This window comes from Mus caroli, unplaced genomic scaffold, assembly GCF_978045245.1.
Source record: "Mus caroli unplaced genomic scaffold, Mus_caroli_1 scaffold_1, whole genome shotgun sequence".
Lineage (NCBI taxonomy): Eukaryota > Metazoa > Chordata > Mammalia > Rodentia > Muridae > Mus > Mus caroli.
The window spans coordinates 68,369,806-68,393,529 of NW_028227256.1; the positions used below are offsets into that span (position 1 = coordinate 68,369,806).

General features: G+C 40.6%; 1 protein-coding gene across 1 annotated transcript in view; it reads right to left on the reverse strand.

Annotated features, from left to right (window-relative positions):
* Positions 1–23,724, reverse strand: part of Abca12 (ATP binding cassette subfamily A member 12) — a 171,151-nt gene that overhangs the window by 121,397 nt on the left and 26,030 nt on the right. The window contains exon 3 of the mRNA XM_085838191.1: positions 79–232. Coding sequence (XP_085694317.1) covers positions 79–232 — 154 coding nt within the window. The remainder of the gene's footprint in view (positions 1–78; positions 233–23,724) is intronic.

Here is a 23,724-nt window from a genome sequence, read left to right on the forward strand (position 1 = left end):
GAAAGACAGTTGATCTCTCAGAAAATCCCAGCTTATCTAAAAAGCCCCGGCCCTATCTCCCCACCCCCTCCACCGTACCTTTCTTTAAATAGCGTTCCATCAATCCCCTTCCTGCGGAGCAGATCTCGTGGCCCATAGGGCGTGTCTTTACATTTAGAGTCTGTGTCACAGAGGAGGGTTTGTAGGAATGGGAAGAATCCAGCACTGGGAAGGTTTCGAGGTGCGAGGTAACCTGAAATTAAAAAATGAAGATGACGTCACCTGTGACAGCCGTTCCGTTCCTGGGGAGGGAGAGAAGAATAGTAACAGCTGCATTTGGTAAAATTTCATTTTGGGTAAGACTGTCTGGGACCTTAAAATTAGTCCCACCTGGGCAGATAACGCTAGCCTAGAGACTTTTCTCTTTACCTTGATTTTTCTAGACTTCCTAAAATGAATCAAAGGACTTAAAAATGCTTCTTGCCCCATGGGCTCCTCTACCTAGAGTTCATTCTAAAGAAACACTGTAAAAAAAGTTTTGCCTTATTTTTGACTATGTGTGTATATGTGTATGTGTGATGAAGGGTGCATGTATGAATGCAGATACCTGCAGCAAAAGAGGGTATTAGGAGCTGGACTCGGGGCAGTTGTGATCCACCCAGTGTGGGTGCTGGGAACACAATACAGGCCCAGAAAAGAACAGCAAGTGTTTATATTATAACCACTGAGTTGCTCCAGTCCCTCTAAAGTAATGCTGAAAGGTAGTTTTAAGAACACTTGTTAAGAGTGGTTTAAAAATAAATCTATATATCCATGTGATAAGAGATTATGTAACCATTAAGCCTGCCAATTCACATAGGGAATGTTTATAAAGTTTGCCAAAGGGAACAGCTTTTAAAAAACAAAAACAAACAAACAAACAAACAAAGATATACTTAAAGTAGTATAAACAGAATAGTCCAAATCCTTTAAAATACATAATCACATTTGTATTAAAAACCTGAAAGATCAGACCAAAAAAAAAGTGTATGGCCTTTTAAATTTGGGTAATACATTTCATGTGAATTTCTTTTCTTCTTTCTGGCTGTATACTAGCTTTCCCCACAATATATAAGTCTGATTTTGTAATCAAATGAATACAACCAACTTTGCAAAGGCTAAGAAATATTTCAGACTCCTCACACTTTGGCATTTTAATTATTATTTAAAAAGTGTTCTTTTGCTCCTTGTTTAAAACTCAATAGTAAAAATATCAGCAGAGTTAACAGGCAGCTTACAGGTGGGAGAAAAGCTTCTGTCAACTACACCTCAGGTAGGGGCTTAATATATAGGAGACATATAGTATTGCAAGAATTAAACACCAAAGCCATAAAACTGCCAACCAACAAATGACTAATGAAATGAAAAGATGACTCTTTAAAAAGCCCACAAATGGCTGGCAAACATTCAAATAAATATATGTATTCAATACTATGTATTGAATATTCCATATCCTTTAATGATCAAGGGATGCAGATTGAAACTCCTTTGTGACCATCTGTTACCCAAGTCAGAATGGCTGCTGTCAAGAAAACAAATGCGATCAAGTGCTAGAGAGTAAGTGGAAAAGAATGGCCCACCCACTGCTGGTGGACTACTCTGAACACAATGGCCATCAGTAGAGTCACCCAGCTATAGCGCTCTTGGGCATGTCCTCAAAGGACTGCATCATCCTACCACAGAGACACTTGTGCATGTGTGTACACACACACACACACACATATATATACATATATATATATATATACATATACAGATATACACATATATATGGGGTTATAAGAGCAGGTACACACCATGGAACTAGACAGAGACCATGAGAGTGAATCAAGTTTGTTGAGAGGGAGGGGCAAAAGGCACAGGCAACCTGAAAGTAAAAGTGAAGGTGGGGAGGCAGGGGACAAGGGGGCAGGGCACAGAAATAATAGAAATAAATTTCATTTGAAAAAAGTGTCAAACTGAAACCTAACTCTGTAAAATAATAAAAATAACAGTAAGTGGCGTGAATGAATACCCAAATTCCCACCCCCCCAAATTACTCATGCACCTCAATGGTGAAGGGCTGACTTTAACGATAGCTTTATGAAAAGTGCTGGCTGGCAAGGCAGTTGGCCAGCTGTAGAATATGAGGCTTTTTTCACACTTAGGCTTGATATTAAAACACTAGATGAGTCCTGTGGGAAAAGATGGGAGACGATGAACTTCAAAAAGACAGATGTTATAACTCTAAGGGAAATTCCAAACTGGAGGCTCAAAACAAAACCTTAATTTCCTCATGAATCTGGTTTAAAAGGGAGTCAGCGCAAGTCTAGTTTCATTTTAAAGAGAAAGAGACAAACTTAGCCGTGAATTCACCATGACCGTGCATTAACACAAGAGCAGAGAAGGAGATGTGAAGAAATGTGATCTAAATTACCTACAGACAGGCCAGTGGAAAGAAAGAACTGGAAACAAAGGAAGTGGGCATAGAATATTACCCAGAAGAAAAGCAAGAGGGTAAAGAAAAAGGTTTTAGGAAAAATGGTGTTGTTGACCTTGACGATGAAGAGGGCAGCTACCAGTCCAGGGGTGAGCTGCGTATAGAAGTCGGCAAAGGCCACAAAGCCAACTCTCACACAGAAAGTCTGAGAGACATGAAGACAAGGTGCTCACACCTTGACCTTGAGCACACTGAGATTCAGTTCTGAGACTTCTGATCTCCAGACATACAAAGTAATGCATTCTTATTGTTTTTAGGCAACTGACTTTGTAATGATTTACTAGCGCCTACAGAAAGAAATAATGCAGAAACAATCACCAATATTCTTCGAAACGAATTCGGGTAATTTCAAAAGCTTGGAAACACAGAAGAGATTCAAGAGAACTTAGGCCCACCTAATTACCCACTAGGACCATGTAAGCTGGCCCAGTTGGTGACACAAGAAAGATTCCTCCTGCTAAACCCAAGTGCAAACTAAAGGGGACCAACCATTTCTGTGTGTGTCTTCCATGGGAGACTAGCTATAAGAGATCAGTCAAGTAGACTCTTATCCTTTCATCCTTCTATAGCAAACTTCTGCCTCAGTGAATGTCACACAAGACAGGCACATGTCTATAGTACAAGTTCACTATGATGGTCATCTGCCAGCTACACATAGACGCCAGCTATAGCTGCTCATTTAAACTATAATCCTGCCAATGAGATTATCCCCACTTTATCTCAAGCATACATAGACACTGATTTGAAAGGAGAGGTAGGGACTGGAGAGATGGCTCAGTGATTAAGAGCATTGGCTGTTCTTCCGGAGGACCTGGGAGCAACTACTAGTGCCCACTTGTGAGACAACTCAGAAGTGTATGTAACTCTAGTTCCTGGGGATCCACTGCCTTGTTTTAGCATCTGTCGGCACTGCACACATGTGGTACACAGACACATACATGTATGCAAATATCTATATGCATAAAATAGATGTCATTTTACAAGGAAGGACTGTAGAAACACAACCAGAAGGTTCCATTGCTCTGCACCACTTCGTATTGCTGGGAGTGGGGCTGGGCTCTAACAGACAGAAGTACACAAAAGGCCATGCTACAGCCTGAAGAGAGGCAAAGAAGGAAAGATGCCATGGGAAGAAGGGAGCTTTGCATCCAACTTTACCTTATCTGGAGCTGATTTTAACTTGCGAATTACTTGAGAAGAATTGGAAACAATATAAACTCACAATAGTCATCAATGTCATAAAAAGAAAAAAAAAGGGGGGGGGCTTCCAGAGTATCAAAGGGAGAGGTGACAACATTGTGCCTAGATTTTTGATAAGTGATATTTAAGCTGTCATAATGGAACCATGCAATAAGTAATAGGCTTCCTTTTGCCCAAGCGCCTCACAGGTTTGTTCTGCCTGGAGTCCACACTTGACCTTCCTCTTTCAACTAAGGTCTGTGCACTCACCACAGTGAGGGGGCTGCTGCAGGAGCATGCCGGTGTCCTGTGTTCTCTGTGAGTCCTGCACCATGCATTTTGCCACTCATCCTAGGTTCACCACCATGATTTTGTTCCTCTTACACAATGTTTCATCAAGCATGGGAATTCTCTAAAGCTAACAAATGAGAATCAAGTAGATTTAAACTCCTGTTGCTTCCTTGTGAAAGGAAAATGGATTTTTCTGTCTTCTACCCATCTCAGTTACCTGCTCAAGGAAGTATCTACTCAGAGAAACTTGCCAGGAAACAGCCACAAGCTCTAAGGAGTGACTAATTTTAGCTTGAACTTATTTTGCTCTAAAGGTGTCTCTGTGGTGTTCAGATTCTAAAATAATGTTTTCCCTTTATATCCCTAAACGCCAGAGCAAAGGGGAAAAAAGAAATAGCTCCCTCTCTTTCACAAAACTTTTAAGACGCTTGCATAGTGTATCCTAATAATTGAATGACTGTGTTCTAGACCAAAGCTCAGGTTTAAGGAACAAATGGGAGAATGCCATGACTATAAACCAAACCACAACAAAACTTGCAGGTAAAATCAGATCTCAGGGGCTCAGGATGACAGGTAGGATAAGATCCTTGGTATCATGATACCCAAAGTTTCCACACTCAGGAAAACACCCATACCTCTCACGGGGAGAATAGCTACTGGAGGTCAAATTTGTTCCTAACCCAGTTTGGAAGAGGAGAAAGAAGGGTAGTAATGAAAATTCCAAGTCACCAGTGGCTCAGTTTCCCAGTATCACCAGGCAAAGATAGCAAGTGACCAACCATGGGTAGGAGAAGTTATTTCTTTAGAATGGAGAAAGTCTGCGATACTGACATGACCCCCACTGTAACATCAACACATTTTAGTTGTCTTGGGGAGCAGAATTAAAGCCAACAATAGGACAGCTTTAGAAATGAGTCTAACCTGAGTCAAATTCAGTAAAACTAAACTCACAAAAGGACACAGATCTAAGAGTTTTGAACAGCACATACTTTGTATAGTGATGCCAGTCCATATATCCATGCTCACTGACAGGAAAGAGCAAATTTTCCTGTCCCACTACACAAAAAGCCTTATTCAGAGTGTGATTCGTGAGACATGATGTGAAGATTAAAGTAACGGGTGGACCATAGCCTTGGCAGCATCACCTGGGACCAAGTTAGAAATGAAGTTTCAGAGAGTGAGACACCTGCTGTGCATGCATAAGATACCCAGAGTTCAGTTCACCCCATGGAATGGAGAGACATTAGTTATTTCAGCTCCCAACTTAGAGATTATTGAAAACTCTGAGGGAGTGGGGGAAGGGCTCAGCAATCTGTGCTTAGCACCACTTTATGTATTTCTGGCACATACTCTACAGAAGATTAGATGGCAGACCTTTACATAAGAGTCAGATAGGAAACATCTTTGCTCGGTAGACTGTACCAACAGCGTCACAGTTACTTAACTTGGCAACTTTTATTTTGAAAGAAGCCACAGACAATGTATGAACTTCCTTGTGTTCCAGCAAAACTTCACTTACAAAGGCAGGCAGTTGTCTGGATGTGGCCTGTGAATTGTAGTTTGCTGTGCTCTGGGAGGGTGAGCCTTCCTAATTCATATTCTCTCTCTCTCTCTCTCTCTCTCTCTCTCTCTCTCTCTCTCTCTCTCTCTCTCTCTCTCTCTCTCTCTCATTTGCTCTTGCTCTCATTTGCTCTTCCTTGTCTTCTCCTTCTTCCATCACTGTCTCTAATTTCCTTCAGAGTGCCCCCCCATGTCCGAATCTTTGCTTTCTGCAAGCCCACTTCCTCCATCTCTCTCCCCATCTTCTGCTTCATCGTTGTTTTGCTCACCATGCAACCTAGAGTGCAGCAGTGTTCCCCCCCCCCCCCCGCATCCTCCCTTTCTACCTCACCTTTACTTTTGTAGAACTGCTGTCCACTTCCACAGTAAATTCACAAGTATGTTGCTCTCTGGTACAGTCTAGACAATGGCTCCTTCCTACTTGTTATACTGTTCAAAACAGATCGTCAGTCTTTATTATAATGAAGCTTCCTTGATTTAATTTTGTTTGGCCAGGAAGCATTTGGGAAGCTTGCTTGGTGACATTTATAGATATTCTAGTAGTGGCAGAATTCACAAATTCCCACTGTGCTTCTTTGTGTCTGTCTCAAAACAGGTCAGAACCCCAACCTACTTGGTAGTTTTTATACTTGCAGGTAAAAATAAATTAATCTTCATTCCAATGAAGACAGGAATTAAGTCTTAGAAAATTTGGACTAGAAATTAGTGAGTCATTTATTAAGTGTTACATTTTTCTTAAGTTTTCAGACAGAAAGTTCTGTTGTCAGAATAATAGAAGGCCCTCTGATCACACCCATGATGGCTCTTTTTGTTAAATAACTTTAAAACATGAGTAAGTAAGACAGGTAGATCCAAAAGCATCATCTAGAAGCAACTAAATACTCAATACAATTAAATATAAAACTCAATATAAAATAATACAAGCATGGAAACGGGTCTTGGAAGTATATTTGTAATAATTTATTAAGGTTAAAAGTGAAGTAGTTTTTACTCTGGTAGTTTTAAAACAACTTTTGTTCTTAATTACATCTCTAAAGACATAATTCAAGCTGTGAAGGATATGAAGCTGCCCTTTCAAATCATTTCATAGACATTGTCAAAGAGGCCCAGAGAGCTGCCCCTGTTTCTCTCCAGAGGAATCCCCACCAGGTTGTATGTGACAGGCAAGTCTGCTACTCTGCCACCCTCCAGTGGGTAGAGACAAATGTATCTGCCCCTCCTTATTCTTCACCCTCTGAGGCAGGACGGCAGCACCCATGAGGCCCAGTGTGACAAATTAGGGAAAAATCTAATAGGACTTTAAACACTTTTATAGAGAGAATCGGCAACAGTACATTTTTAAAAGCTAATAAGGAGGAGCCCAGACCCAAGATAAAATTATTGGGGGGGGGGGATGAACCTTAACTAAGAAATTGCCTCGGTCAGATTGGCTTATGGATTTTGTTTTGTTTTCCATTAATGAATGTTGTAGGAGGGCCCAGCTCACTGTGGGTGGTGTCATTCCTGGGCACGCTGACCTGGGTAAGGCAAGAAAGCGATCAAGATATCTGTGAGGAGTAAGTAAGTAGGCAGCATTCCTCCATAGCTTCTGCTCCAGTTCCTGCTCTGTTTGAGTTCTTGTTCTGGGGTGGACAGTTTTCGGGGTACATAGGCCCTGTGAACCCTTTCCTCCTCAAATGACTCTATCCACAGCCGTTACCACAGCAACCGAAAGCTAACTAAGATGGCATCCTAACTTTAAAAGAAAATGAACATATATCATTTCTCATGAGCCTTATGACAATACTAAAGGACAGACTGGGCAGGTCTGACATCCATTTGGTAGCTGAAGCAAGGTAAAGTTCAGATGAACAACAACATGTCAAAATGAAACCATAGGTGACAAAACGTTTTTGTATCTTGGAGTGGTGGGAATTTGAAAAACGGGTATATTTCTGGGTTTTGCTCTTGAATTCTTTAAATCATGAGGGGAGGGCGAAGGGTTAATTAACCTCTCTAAACCTATTTCCACATCTATAAAATTGAGGCTAATGGGCCTCACAGGGCTCAAGGAATATTAATTAGATGAAGCTTATGATAGACATTATGAGCGTTGAGCAGGCAGGCCTATAGAAACATAGGCTGCTTTGCTCATCTAGCTGCTATTACAACACCTTTTTTTTTTTTTTTTTAACCACTCAGTGGCTGTGGTTTGCTGCTCAATCCAGTCTTCCATCTTTGTGCCCTGAGCCAATGAATGGTTAGAGATATTGCATGATGTTTCTTTCTACCTAGTAATTCATAATATATACTTGTATCAACTGGAACAGTGTTCCAATTACTGCATGCTCAGTGGGTGTGGTACGATGACACACTCTGTCTAATTCTCTCCGGGGCAAGTCTTGCTCCATCGGAGAGATGGTTTTCTAAGTTCAAGTTCACTGGCGAGATGTATAGGACAGCTGCCTGTGAGAGCTCATGCATGATGTCTGATCCTTAAAGCAATGAGCAATGAGGTCCTGTGTTCACCTGGTTGGCATCTGAGGAATATCTCACAGTGTAAGAGGATCTGTCTAAAATGGGTAAGATCCAGGTTTAATCTTTAGCATGCTGAAAGCAAAGCCAAAGTTCAATTGGCATCTGCCTAGCTCGGCAACTACAGTCACCAAGAATGAGAACAGACCCTGGACCATTTGGGCTGGTGCTCACACTGTTGAACACACACCTACATCCCTCAGACAGATTCTGAAAGGTGCAAAATAACTGCCCCAGAAGAGATAATTTTGGAACTGGATGTAAACAAAGCCCAATAAGAAAAGATTTCTACCTCTTCATGAATTTTGGCTTAGTCTTCATCAGATTTTAATGGAAAACTATTTGCTTAAAGAATGAGGTTTAGACTCCGGACCTTGCTGTACCTCTGGCTGTTACTTCTTTGTCCCTCAAGTGCACAGTTGGGTTGAAGTTCAGAACTCTACCTAACTGGGTGTCCATAACAGAACATGTTCCCTCCTCTATGAGTGCTACCCAGAGCCAATTGGATGGGGAGTTTTCACAACCGAGCCCTGATCTGCTTAAATTCAAAAAAAAAATCATGATTTAAGGCTGGAAGACTGAATAGAAGCAGGTACACGGCACATAAGAAACTCCCACGTGGATTGCATCTGGGAAAATTTAAATCTAAGAAGCTCAGCCCCACTATTCAAACTGTTCCCACTGGGCACGTATGTGGAGGGCCGTGGCTTACCTTCGAGGCTCTGGGGATCTTTCTAGATGAGTACGATGGGAACCAAGAAGCCTGCTTTTTCCAAAACTTCCTTTTTAGCCACAAAGCTTCAGTTTCATTTTTGAAAAATCTCTCTGCTTTTGCCATCTGTAAACAGACTCTTAAGCAACTACTTTTCTTCTCTACAGCTAAATTAGACTTTTAAGGGGAAAAAAAATGAAGGCTAAGATTCTCCCTTCCCTTCACTGTGAGATAACCTCTTGCTGTAACTTAGTCCCTTGATTCTCTTGAACCTATTCAATTAGGAGCCTTCTCTTTGGCCTTTGTGCGGGGCTGAATGAGCCTGGATGTATGCCTACTGGGCACAGCTATGTTGCTGAGAAATGTCAAAGATGCCTGATGCCTGGGATGGGAGTTTCTGCCCCGAGCCCTGTACTAACAGTCGATGTGAAGAGACCTCCTCTGAGCCCATCGTCCCCTCTATAGATCCATCAACCACAGGTGACCTCATCAAAGGAGGGGCATATTGCAAAGAGTCTCTCATCCTACAGCACCAGGGCATCTGTTATGAGTAGCGAGCAAAACGCTGCCTGAATGGTTATCTGCACTCTAGATCCCCCAGGGCTCCAGGCAACAGAGGCACCAAGCCTGCAGTGGGAAGAGATGAGTATAGGATTTAATGCCTCTCTGCTACCCTGATCTCAGATGTGATGTTAAGCGGAGGCCAGTGGAGAGAGGAGGAGCATCAGAGATTTCTACAATCCAGGCTCTTGGGCCCAAGGAGTTTATGAAACTTAACTCTGGCTCCCATTCTGGGAAACACAGAATATCTCTGCATATTAAAGATTTTAAAAAGTTTTGCAGATAAACACACAAACACACACACACACACACACAATCCTGAATAGTTCAAGTTAGCCAATTCCATACTTATACATGCGTTATCACAGGATTTATTTTTCCTTTGCTTGTTTTTTAAAGGTGGTACTGAATAAGCAAGTGACGATTTTATGGAGCACACTGAGAGAACTTAATCCAGGATCTCGCGCATTCGTGCTGAAAAGACCCTGCAAGGGGAAATAGCTTACATTCGAAAACATCTTAGTTTCACTTTGACCTTTAAAAGTTGGCCTGAGAGTTGCCACCCACACTGAGGTGGCTTAGCATTGGTGAGTCAGGAAGCTGTTCAGGAAGCAGTTCATTGCAGTCCTCGGCAGTTCATCTACCAAACTTAACCTGGGACATTGCTCAGAGATGGAAATGTCATTGCAGAATGATTGAAGGAGGCTTCTAAAAGTACCCACTCCATAATGAGCAAAAACAATAAAGTAATGAGGAAATCATCAAAGAACAAGCATGGGTCAAGAAAACAAAGCCCCGCCCATAGTGATGTCATAAGCCTACACGCACTGAGCAAGGTGCTACAGGCTTGGATCTGGATGGCCTAGAGAGGTCCAGGAACTACAGAGATGTGACTGGGTTTACAGTATCCATAAAACTAAATAACTATGTTGAGGTTGTGGCTGGCTTTTTCTGTACAGAAAGAATCCTAGCTATTAGGTGCTAAGGGGCCTCCTAGTGATTTTATCCTCGGGCCAGCTCAGGAACATCACTAAGAGCACTTCAGTGTCTTTAATGGGGATGGAAATAATAAAAGCATTTGTTGCTGGAGTCCAAGCTGTGCTGGCTTACTCAGTAAAGTGAATTGCTTGCCATGGAAGGATGAGAACCTGAGTTCAATCATTAGCCATCATGTCAAAAGCCAGGTGCAGTAATTAATCCATGCAAGTAACGCCGGTGAGGGACAGAAGGATCCCTCAAGCTTACCCATAAGCCAAGCCAGCCAAATTGAGAGGCTGCAGGCTTAGTGAGAGGTGATACTGCCTCAAAGAATGTCAAGTGTGATTGGGGAAGACACCCAGTGTTGCCCTCTGGCCTACACATGCACACACATACGCATGTGCGCACACACAAAAGAAACACGTGAATGTACATGGGCATACACAGAGGGGGTGGGGGGAGAGGAATAGGGAGAGGAACAACATTACTATTTCTCCTTTGCCACTCAGAAGAGAAATAATGCCAGGTAGGAGACAGTATCTTCACACCAGTAGGCAGAATTGTGATCAGGACCGTGAAATAACTTTCCAAGCTGTTAAGGTATACACAGGAAAAAAATGTCCACTCTGAGTTTCCTCCCAAACCTTTTCCCTTTGGATAAACTGAGTTCTGGGTTGTCACCTGAAACTACACACCAGCAAATGTTTTACAAAGTACTCCAGTGAGTGAAATACCAGGAAGGAAGATGAGTTTCAAAAGCATTCTTCAAGTACTAGCTCTGCAAATGAGTTATTATTTAACAATCACCTTCTGGCTCAAGTCAATTTTCTTACTTATGCAAGGAAAAAAAATCTGGACTACCCATCCATCATAACGTTGCGAGTTAAAGAATATCCTGTAAAACGAGATTAGCATGCTGAAGTGTCATCCATTTAAGATGGAAACGTAAGTTTGGAGATTAAAATGTGATTTCTTTAAGCCATTAGGAATAATGATATTGAGAGAATTACGGCCTATAGAGGTATGCTCCTGACAGTGACTTTTTCATTTGGAAATCTGCGACAATTGTTACTTATCACAAAAAAACAAAACAAACAAACAAAAAAACTGTGTGTCTTATACTGCAAAGTAAGAGCTGAGGAGCCACACTGGAGGCATCATTGTACAGACAGGAAAAATCTCACAAAGGCACAAGCTTAGTACTTCTCTAATCAACAGATGGTCTGTTCACTGGGGAGATGCACAGTTTGCTTAGAGGTCTCATCCCTCCTCATCAGCCAGGGAATATTTAGGTCTTTGATATTCAGATATCGTCTGTTTACAAATGATACAAGTGACAACCTGCCAGTGGAAAATGTGTGTCACACCCTTTTCGCTCAACTGGCACTGTTGGCAGGTAGCAAGGCCATCTTCTTGTCAGACTCGGCTTTTCTGCTAAACCAGAGTCCTTTACCAAGACCCCACCCATTGGAAGAGACAATGTGTGTGACTCGTGGCTTGCTTTGTAACCCTCAATACATCACTGGGCATCTCCCCAGCTCTTCCAGAACTACTTTTCATCAAATTCCCTCTCTCGTTAGGGGATGGGAGAATATAGAGAGAAATTCTCTGCTGGTAATTTTGCAAGTTGTACAGTTCAGAACATACCAATTTAAAATAATCACAGCAATGAACATTTTCTATATTTTCCTAAGAAATCTTTCTGTTGAAAGAAAAGGACTTTAGAGAAATTAAACACATTTTACATCAACCATATTGAATGAAAATAATCTGATACCTCCAAGAAGAGGAGAGTCAGCAGAGGAACAGGAACAACTCTCATCCCACATTGGGACAGAGTAAACTGGTAAACTTACTGTAGAAGGTACTTGGGCCCACTCAACAATGACTGAAATATGCTTAATTCTAAGGACAGATTCTACTAAAATAGGAGGCACCTGAGGGAATGCCTGTTGAATTGTTATTGACAATGAGGTGATGAGAATACAAGTGCCTATCTGAGGACTACTGGTAGCTTGTGATATATCTGGGAAGGGAATGCACTTAAAGGTCGGTAGACACAAGCCCACAAAACACAGTGCCAACCAAAGCATGATGTTGAGCCTAAGATGAACAAAGAAAACGATACACAAGTGGGATACCATTTCTACAAAGTTTAGGAAACTGAAGGCAGAACAAAACAAAACATAACAAACAAACCAAACCACAACAACAATATTAAAAGAAAAAAACCTGGATAACATAGTCAGGCATAAAAAAAAATAGTAGTAGAAACAAACCAAGTACGAGAATATTGTTGGTCACAGTTTCTGTACTAATGAAAGTGGGGATCAAGCAAGGAAGGGAGAAATGAGGTCTGGTAGGTTTACGTAGGAGCTTCAGTGAACATGTTCAATTTCTGTTGGACATTAACGAAAATAAGTATTAAGTCCAATATAGCATAAAAATGTAAGGATTTGATAAGGTTGTATATAGTGGGTACATTTTGATATTTGTATGTTATTTTCATGCTTGACAATGTGTTCTGAGTATTTCACATTTTTCTTAATGGTGATATGCTAGAACTGCATCAGACCATAATGATAAGGTTTTAGTTACAGAAGAATCAGAGAAGGCTCATTAGAAGGCAATCTTACCTATAAACCAGTTCAAGAAGGGCTTTATTACAACAACCTCTAAGTTAGTAAACTCTATACCCTTTGTGCAAATCTTGTGGAAAACTCATTGACCTAGGTATTCTTATTTTTTTTTCTTGCCATCCTCCTTGCCCTATTTAATATGATATTAGCTAGGATCTGTGTTCCTAAGAGGGATGGCTAATTCAGAGCTCATTAAAAGCAGGACTCCAAACTGTTCATTATACATTACCTCCATCTTCTTCCCACTGAGCATCCCGTGCTACTGTGTTTACCCCATTACTGAGCCTAATTACGTCCTTTAAGAGTTTCTCCTAATCCGTCAAACCTTGTGTTGCTGGTAAATATGTACCATTCATTTGCATTGCTTCTGAATTATTAATGAATATATTTTTACTTGTTTCTAAAATCTGACTCACTGTTCAATCTGAGTGCCCTTCTCAACTGTCTTTCTTGAAAGTCTCCCGATGGTAGACCTCTTATCTACTATTAAAAAATCCCCCCAGGTCACCCAGTGTGGTGGTCTATCATAGCATTATGGGACAATCGCGAAAATATTGACAATGACTAGCTTTTCCTAGCTACAAATATTCAATTAATTTTTACAAAGAATTTCAGGCAGCTAGAAAGACATAATTTCTTTTATTACAGCTGACCCAAGCTGGCTACATGGGCAGTCACTACTCTCTTCTGGTAAAGGAAGAAAGTGCCCAATCATTGGGTGAATTCCCAGGATCTCTCATTCTCCTCTTACATTTTAATCAACAGATTCATCATTTGCCAGCTAGCAGCTCCTCCAGAATACCCTTATCAATAATGATAAATGATATGGATATGTTTTTATTCTAAAATCTCATCAGTTTTTTTAAGTAAAAATTCAGAGAAGTACTGCTATTTCCTCTCTGCTAGACTCCATGGCTTCCACTGGAAAACTTAAGTCAGTGGCCTCCATCATTCCATGGAGAAATGTAATGCAAGGCTTGCAGTATCATGTTGACCTTTGCCCTCCTGCACTGTCAATTTGAAAGGATACAGAGATTATAGACTCATTTGATTTCATCATGTGTATGACATCATTGATTTCCTGCTATGATGTTGGGTAATTTTACCTTCAAATCCTTTCAAATTTAAAAAAAAAATTTCTAGATCTTATGAAGTCATGTGTGACAGGTAATCCTTTTGTTGTCATCTCCTAGCTAGATATTGTTCCCATATCTGGGCCCACAACACAGACACATCATTAAGCATTTATCCATCTAACTAATGCCTTTGTTCAAAGACTTGTTTATACCCATAACATGATGCTATCTGGAAAAGGATGAAGGATGGTCATCAACTTTTATTTAGGGCCACAAAAATCCTAGAGCCATCCCTAACTAACACAATACCTTCCTGACAATGACCTTTTCTTTTCTTATTTTAGAACTTCCCTTCTAGGAGCAGACTTCTCGAAAGCAGCACTAAAACAAAATCCTATCCGCAAGTAGAGTAATTCAAAGAAAGTGCTATGCGAATTGTTGAGCGAGCTTGATGAGTCATACAGTGTATTGTCCTTCCTTCCTGTCTGCTCTGTGCCTGTTCAGTGCACTCTGTGGCAGCCTAAGGACTCAGGCATGCATGTGCTGGTTTTCTCCTAGCTTAATGATGTGAGGAAGCAAAGAGGAGGAGAGTCTTCCAATGGCCCATTTTCAGAGATACTAGACATTAGAATTTCTCCCTCTACCATCTTCTCCTCCCAGTTCAATTATGGTGATGGGTGAAGCAGAGAATTGTGCTATAGCACAGGAGGAAATCTTGGGATGAGCTTTAAAATACATTGACAGCCTACGTGAAACTCGAGAATTAGACCCTGGGAATCAATACACTTCCCTTCTAGCTCTGGGAGAATAAGGAGATCACTGACTGAAAGATGTCACTAAATAATCAATACTCAATATCAGATCCCAGGGTCAGCCCTGGAGGATGTTGATAAATAATAGAAAAGAAGCAGGGAAGATATCTCAAAGCCCCATCTGCTCTCCACTTTTCAAATATTACAATTGGAGTGACTTCATCACTGCCATCTCGGGATGCTTAAAGGCAGAGTGAAGTCAGGGTATAGCCACTAAAGTCATCCACTCTGACTTCCACCTCCCCTCTCCATGGCCCTCCTTGCTCCTTATCACTTTAGCATGTAGAATGAACTGCCAGCTTTTGTCTATTGTTCCTAAAAATGCCACAGGTTTTTCCATAAGCATCGGACTGCTTTTATGATTTCCTTTGCTGAGACTGTAGAGTTCTTAATATTCTGTTAATGCTCAGGGAAAATGAGCAAAAGCTTTAAGTTCAAGGCAGATGGCTTTCAGTATTAAAATGTGCTGATTGAACTTGGATACAACATAGAAAGTTGAAAAAGTTAAATTTGTATACATCAGTCAAATTAATACCACAATACTGATTGTGGATAGATACACTAATTGTAATACTTACTGTAGTTTGAATACATATTCCTATAGCTGACATATGTCACTCATCTATATAACAGCTTAGCTAGGTGGGTTTTTTTTTCTGCTGACTATGGTAACTGGGAGAATCTGGTGTGTATTTGAAAGGTCTATTTTAGATTTTTCAGTCCCATGTTGTCTCCCTGCTTTTACACATGAAAATGGGTCTATGAACAGTTATTCATTCTTCAGTACAGTTATTTAAAATTTCTGGAAAACCATCAAGGGAAAACTTCCTTTAAGAGGCAAGTCTAAGTCAGAAATTTATAAGAGCTTATCCTGGGATGAACACCTATTCTTATTGGTGTTCAAAATGCTTTAAATACCCAAGATTATAAATCCAAGAAACAATTTCCTTTTTCTAAGGAAAAGGAATTACTTATTTACATATTGTAGAACACAAAATAAAAGGCTTCTGGCTGAACACAGGAATAATTGACACACAGAAATAAGGGCAAAGAGAGGACATACTCACAGCCATTCTATTCTCTCCTCCATTGGGGCTATACACTGGGAAGTGCACATTGTGTCTTCACTGTGTGACTTCTACTCTATAGTCATTTTGTTCTTGCTTATGTAATGGGTTTATATAAATAATCGCGAAAGGGTCAGGCAACCTGTGAAAGGAGCTCTACATCAAGGTCTTCTTTGCACCCTCAGAATGATGTATTTCATCTTTTCTGGACCCATGCTTGGGAACTCCTCTGTTGGTTGATCAATGAGTTGAGAATCACTTGGTCTACCACGAATCATTGCTTCCTGAGTTAAGCCTGATTTTATGGTACCAGCTTCTGGCTAGAAAAATAGACACCAATTACCCTAAATTTTACACTGTAGATATTTGTGTTCAAAAGCTCCAGTTAAATTTTATCTTAAGTCTACTTGTCTTTGCCTCTCAGCAAACAAACTAATAAATGAAATACAAGGCAGGGTTTAGATTTGGTTTTCTTTCTAAATAACATTACATTTGAATGCTGAGATATTCTGACCCATGACACATCTTATGGCTTACGACAAAGTGAGCACAGGTTGTACATGTGTCTTTAGAAAGGCCAGGACCTTGCAAGAGAGGATGCAGTGTCAGGGGAGAAAAGGGGCTCAAGAAAGCAAGGTTCACAGTGGAATTTTATATTTAAAAATATATAGGATTTTGATGGTTCTAACCCAATGCCAATATGAAAATGGCATTGTATGGTTTCTTGTCCTTGAACTATCAGAAATATCCTTGCTAATAGTGCTACACAACTTATCAACACTATTATACAAAGTAGCACACTGGCATAATTTATTAAGAATGTCACCCAAAGCTGCAGAGGAAAGCATGATTCTCACATGACAACCCACCTGCCGATGCATCTAGCATAGGCATAGTACTGAAACTGCTCAGTGCTTGTTGACACATCAGTTCACTCTTTTGTAAGCTGCCCTCCCATGTTTAAGACATAATCAAAGCTTAATGTTGAGTAAGGTCCCTGCCAGCCTCCATCCCTCAACTATCTTCTAACCGCAAAATGTCTCTCCCACCTACTAAGATAAATCATTTTGTTTATATAATAGTACTTTCATAATTGTGCCACAGCACTTACAGGAACTGAAGCCCTGGACAATCAATATTCCTCCTCAAAGCAGTTCCATTGTTTTCCACACTGTTTCTAGCCTGATAGCTTTAAGGCCGGGCTGATGTGAAAGAGCCAACGAGTGTCATCAAAGAGACTCTTACATTGATGTTCGAGTGTGTGACCCATTCATTGTTCCACACATATTGCTAATGCCAGTCTTCTTGTAGTTTTCCTAAATGTGTGTAATCTGTTGTATCTCCCAATGAGCTTGCTCAAGGCATCTCTTTCATTCTCTAGAATTACACACATCTATAGGTAACTGCAGTGTTTTGATGAAAGGTGTTTTCACAAATAGCATCGCATTTGGGCCTCATTCGGGTAACCATGGGAGATAAGCATCATTTCTTTGTTCATGGGTTAAGTAATAAAGCTCAGTGGTATTCGTCAGTAATCATGTTAGAAACTTTTGATGTTTTCTTATTTTCATTTATATGTATGTATATATGTATGTGTACCTGCTTCTCTGTGCACCACATATATACAATGTCCTCAGAGATCAGAAGAGTGTATCAGATCCCCTGGTACTGGAGTTATAGATGATTGTAAGCTGCCATGTAGGTGCAAGGAACTGAATCTTAGCTCTCTCTGATGTCAACAAATGCTCTTAACCACTGAGCCATCTCTCCAGTCCCTTGATGGAACTTTAAGCAGGACTTATGCTCTCCAGTCTCACATTTTCCCTATTTCATCATTGTGTGTGAATGTGTGATTTGAGAGCTAATGAAAGTTATTCACAATTCAAAATCACCCCTCCCTCACCGCACAATTTAACCATGTGACAGCTGTTACTGTTAGCAATTACATGGCAGACAGTTGTGCATTTAAATCATAGCAATATATTTAAGTTATTGGATAGCCAACATATGCATGGAGAATACTGCTGCTAGTCCTAACACCTAGACTCTCCAAACAAAAGAAAGAGTTTAGCAATAGCTTGTGGGATGTTGAAGTTTGATAAGGAAAGGGGAAACTGATCATAAAAGGTTTTATGCCAAGTGGGACATTGAAGAGAATTATTTGGATGTTAGTGTTACAAACCAAAGGGCAAATGAAGGCTTGAAGTCACAACAGGAGAAATGGTGACAAGCGGGGACTGTTTCATGATCTCAAAGCCTTTATTGCATTTGGCATCAGAGATTTTATAGTAATATTCTTTTATGATGAGCAATGAGGAAAGAACTTGTCAGAACAGGGAACAAAATTAATCACAGTCAATTGTCACTGGAATGAGCACAAGACTGCTTTCTACACCCTGTCTAGAAGTGCTACTAGATGCTTACTAGATGTCCTGAGCACTTCATCATCATGGTACCCTGTTGGAGACAATGGGGTCAAAGCCATGGCACACCTGAAATAATGTGAAATAACAAATATGAAATAACAAATGCCTTTATTATGAATACTCGGCTCAGTAACAAAGGTTGGGCTATGACATATGAATTAATTGCTTTCTCCTGCCATGACAACACACTCTGATCAAGGCAACTTATGAAAGAAAGCATTTAATTTGGGGGAATTCACAGTTCCAGAAGGTTAGAGTCTATAACTTTCCTGGTGGTAAGCATGCAAACAGGTAACCAGACATGGTGTTGAGCAGTGGCTAAGAGCTTACATGTTGAAACAACAACCACGAAGTAGAGAGGAACCACCTGGGGATGGTGTGAGCTTTTGAAACCTCAAACTCCACCCCAAAGACACACCTATTCCAACAAGACCACACCTCCTAATCCTTCCCAATCAGGTCCATCAACTGGAGATCAAGTATTCAAACATATGGCGGGGGCAGGGGGGCATTCTCTTTCAAACCCCTACACATACTGAGTGTGCATGAGGCCTAACTTTTAGGCATATTTTTCCTTTAACACCTACAGCAAAATGGAAACTTGGTTTGGTGTGGTTGCCCTTTGTGATTATCTTATTTGTCATTATGAAATTTCTACCCTTCATCTTTTGTACAAAGCACATTTTCGATCTGTACTCCAAATGACAATCTTTGCACATGGACCACACTTCATCATATCCGAAGCTGTAAAAGCACAGTGACACTTTATTTACTGAATGTCAACCCAGTCATGGCACTTGGGTGTCATGTGATACAAATTAAACAAAATAGCTACAGCTGTTTTCCTACAAGTCTTTAAAAACAAAACAAAAACAAACAAACAAAAAATGTAGCAAGATTAACAGGTGTTAAGGTCAAACACAGCCTTCGGTTAACCTGGGATGCTATAGATGGCAAAGTCCCAGCTCTCAGGGGCACATAGAACCTTAATGGTCAGAAGAGGGTGTGTTACTAGGAGCTTCTCATCTTGATTAATCTCTAGCTGCATAAAGATTGATACGCTCGTTTCAGCCCAGGAACCTATGGATAGTTACAGCTGTGAAGGTCAATTTGCCTTTCTCAGAAGGCTTTTTATGCCTATCATGCCATGTATAGAGCTGTCATAATATGATTGGAGAAAGAACTCAGAAAGTTACAGTGCGGTGGCCGAAAGAACAAATGAATGGGGTGGCTTGGTGCTAAGTGCCCATCTAACAAAGCCTGAGTTATAAAGTTCAGATATCAATTATAATGTATTTCCCATGCCTTGCGTGGACTGGACAGTCACTGCTTTAAAGACAAATTGAAATTAAATGAACCGGATAAAGATTTGAAAGTGCTTTTGGCAATGGGTTATAATGGACTCATGTATGGTGTTATCCCAGAACTGGAATGTAAGCCTTACCATTGAATGACCTTGCCCAGCTGCTTGTGAGTGCTGTTTTCTTCAGGGGCAAAACATATTCCCATAGTGATATTTTGGAGATCAAATGGGATGTTATATGTGAAAGGTTAGCAGTAGTTATTTATAATAGCGAGTCGGGCTAAAAATTGTTAATTCTTGAAACAATTTTTCTTTAATAATTGTACTCATCTCAGCAAGACCTGTCTAAATTGATTTGCTTGTATATGTAATTTCCTATCTTCTTTATTTTAGCTTTATACACATGGGGATATAATTCTACCACTGGTAATTTGGATGATCGTGCGTTCATGATAGACATTTCAGCTCATTATATTTATAAGTAACTATTTCCAAGCTAGTGGGCAGAGAAGGGAGGGAAAAAGAAACCTGGAAGAAAAGGAATATTCTATAAAGCCCCAGTCTACATCCACAAGGAGATTAAACCTATAAGTGCTGGGGAAGGCAACTAATTGCTGGACCCCAAATGTGATAAGACCAGCAAGTGGTAGCTCTGTAAAGCATAAAAGGCAGCACACGGTGATGGAAGATGGAAGGCAAAACCCCGAGAGAGTGATCCTAACAGAGTGATCCCTGGGAGAGAAAGAAGAGTGGGAAATATTAAATGGATTTAAGCCACGGGAGAAAAGCCTTTGTTTAGCTAATCCAGCATCCTAGTCATGGCCCTCTGCTATCAGCTGCATATTCAATGGTTCATTTTTAAGAGGGAGCTGGCAAGCATCCATCCTGCCTGGTTAGAGGATCTAAAACACCGCTAACCTATTTTACAATGCATCAGATACAGTAGGCTAGGTGCATAAGCTAATTTAAATCTACAAGCTAGCGACTCTTGGTGAAGGTTCTAGTTAATTATAGCTTGCAATCCACAGGGAACGTTTGAAGCTCCCAAATCAGAAAGATAGACATGCAGGGATAGTTAAGTCTAACTCAAAGTGAACAAGGCTGGTACTTTGCAATTCTCCTACCTGGACTTCAGTCAGCTCTAAATGGTGTTCAGCAGCAGAAGGGTGAGACATAAAGTTCTTATCAGTGAAATAAGTAGTGTACAGGCTAATGCTGTAAAGCCCTTTCTACCAATGCATAGACAAGGTCTTAAGTCCCAGCAAGCCCAGGAGTCTAGGATACTCTAGAACATGTGTAGTACGAGGAAAGTCCCAGAGCTGAGGCTCTCTGCTGCCAGGAGACTACTGTACAGGTCTCTGCTGCACTTTGCCACCAATGACCTTGTTTGAACACCTACAAGCATAGGATCTGAGACTTCATTCAACTTCTAGAAGAGCATCATGTGACCACCTTTGTGCCTGCTAGTTAATGAATGCTTTCATTGTGTGACAATCTGAAGCTTGTTTTCACTGTAAATATATAGACTGCCAACAAGACTGGGTGGGGGCAGTGAGACCCACACAGCTCACCTTTCTCAAATTAGCAGCTAGTTATTAATACTGTCTATGGAGAAGAATCTAATAATCAATCATGAATGGGTAGATTGACCTGGGATGTGCTAAATAGGCTAGAAAGTGCTGCTGAAGTCTTGCTTTCAAGTTTACTATCTATACAGATCTTCAGTTTCCGTGTGGATCACAGATGTCTCCACACACTTACAAGCAGAATAGGAGTTCTGCCATGAAGTTCAGGAAGATAAAGGTGAAAGGATGTATGTAAACTATTGCCATTGACATAATGTGTGTGTAATGGGAGAGTTGTACCCACGATACTTAAAGTATGAAATCTGGGCTCAATACCATTTGGTGTCACCGAATAGGGTAGGCTGGAGGTGGGTATTCGAGAAAACAGCGTCTGCTATGAGATTTGAAGGACAAGTTGCAGACAGCTAAGCAAATGACAAGGAAGGGAAAAATAATATATGCAGAGGCATGAATGTAAGAAAACCCTGGAGGAGCCTGAAGTAGAATGGACCCCCATGGTAATGCATGAACTTGAATTCAGATGTAAAGCAATTGGCTCACCTGGTCATTTCATTATCCTTGCAAAATAGGCTACTGTGCTGCACAATGACTGAATATTCTAGATTCCAGTTATAGCACCAGAGCAGCATTTCCTTTATTTGGGTGACTGATGTGACATATGCAGCTACAACAGGGAGGGCATTGTTAAAAGAGATGGCCCATTCATAGAAGGTCTAGAGTGGTCTATGATGGCACCTGACAGCCATGTTGATTCAGAAGGCAATTTAGCAGGCAAACAGTAGTTGGAGATTTGAGTTTAGAAACATAATTGTAATTAGTATAAAAGGTCAATAGAAGGAGCCTAAATTACGGCATGGAAACCAGACAAAATGCCACTGTACTGTGACAGATGGACAGGATAAAGATGTGAACTGAGGCAGGGTCGGCAGATATGGAGACAATATTTCAAATGACATTTGGAAGGATAAACTGACAAATCTGGTGACTGAAGAATGGTGGGGTGGAGAAAGGCTGGGGTGTCATTTTTTGTTCAGAACGATTCAGGATGGAGCTGTCCCCAGCATCATTCAGTGGCCAGTTTAGGGTAAAGGAAGATAAAGGGTTTATGATTAAATGTGTTGAACATTTGTAACAAACCCATAAATCCTTAATTATTGTTCCTTTGGAATTGCAGAGAAGCTAGTCTGACCTAACGGAGAGTCACTAGGTCACAAGAGCTGGAAGTGAGTAGGATTTGGTCCATTCTTTACAGGTTGGCTGAAGGATCGGAAATGAAGCTGTCAGAGGTTTGTCATAGAGGTATCTGTCATCAGTTCAAATCGTGATTTTAATAAATGGGAAGGGGCAAAATTGATTTTATTAAGGAAAGGAAAATGAGGATGGAGACACCCCTTTTTGTGGAGAAAAGACTGTCCGATCTCAGCTTGATTTTACATCCATCATAATGTTGCTGAATGAGGGAGTACAATATCACAGTTCCACATCCAGCTTTGTGGTGAAAAGAGAAGCCAGGATTTGTTCTTAAACTTCACTGACACATTGACTTCAGCATTCCACATATTGCTCATACATTTGCCTGTCCATCCATCTATTTGTCTGTCCAAATAATCAACAAACATTTATTGAGTATCTGCTAAAGAATAGGAAAGTCTGAGAAGTTTTCAAAAGAAAAGTATTGAATTGTGGTCAGAGCTCTAAGAGAAGGCTTGGGAACTTCACATCTCCACTTCCAAATACGGAACCTGGGACATAAGACAGAAATAACCACAGCAGATTAACACCCGGATCTCAGATGGATTCATTCCAGCTGTGGTTCAGGTTTATTCCCTCTAGCAATACTAATTTAGAATTAAGAGACTTCTTATTCAGAATTCTTGGCACAGTTGCACTTATATTATCTGGTATATGAGTATAGAAATCAAAGAACAACTTGTGTCTTTTCTAAAATCTTAGGATAATGAGGATTGGTGGACTTAAAAGTAAGAAACAGTTCTTTTTTTTTTTTCTTTAAACATCGGATCAGTGATCGTTTTAAAGCATGATTTGCAAAAATAAATTAAGTTTTAAGATAGGGGAAGAGCCTGTGGGTAGTAAACAGTCATTCCAAGTCTCTATACCTGTGACAATGTCCCACTGTAGCAGCACGCCGTAGATAATGAATGCATCAAAGAAGCAGGACCCAAAGCAGAAGGTTGCTGCGTACTTCTGTCAAATCTAGGACACATTACCCACTCGTGTTAATCACTTATTGAGTGAGTGCTTACTATATGCACAGATTGATTGTAGGCCTCTGCTTTTGTATAATATGAATTACCATATTAGATGCTGTTTCGTTGGTCATAATCCCTTATGTAACTCCTCCTGCAATGCTTGAGGGAGGGAGTCTGGTTCTCTCCAAAGCTGAATGATTTCCCAAGATCACAAATACTGATCTTGTTGATTGTAGTGCTATGACCAAGCACTCATGGGTTTGACAAGTACGCTATACTTTCTACTTTAATAATCCCGACTTGCTCAGTACAA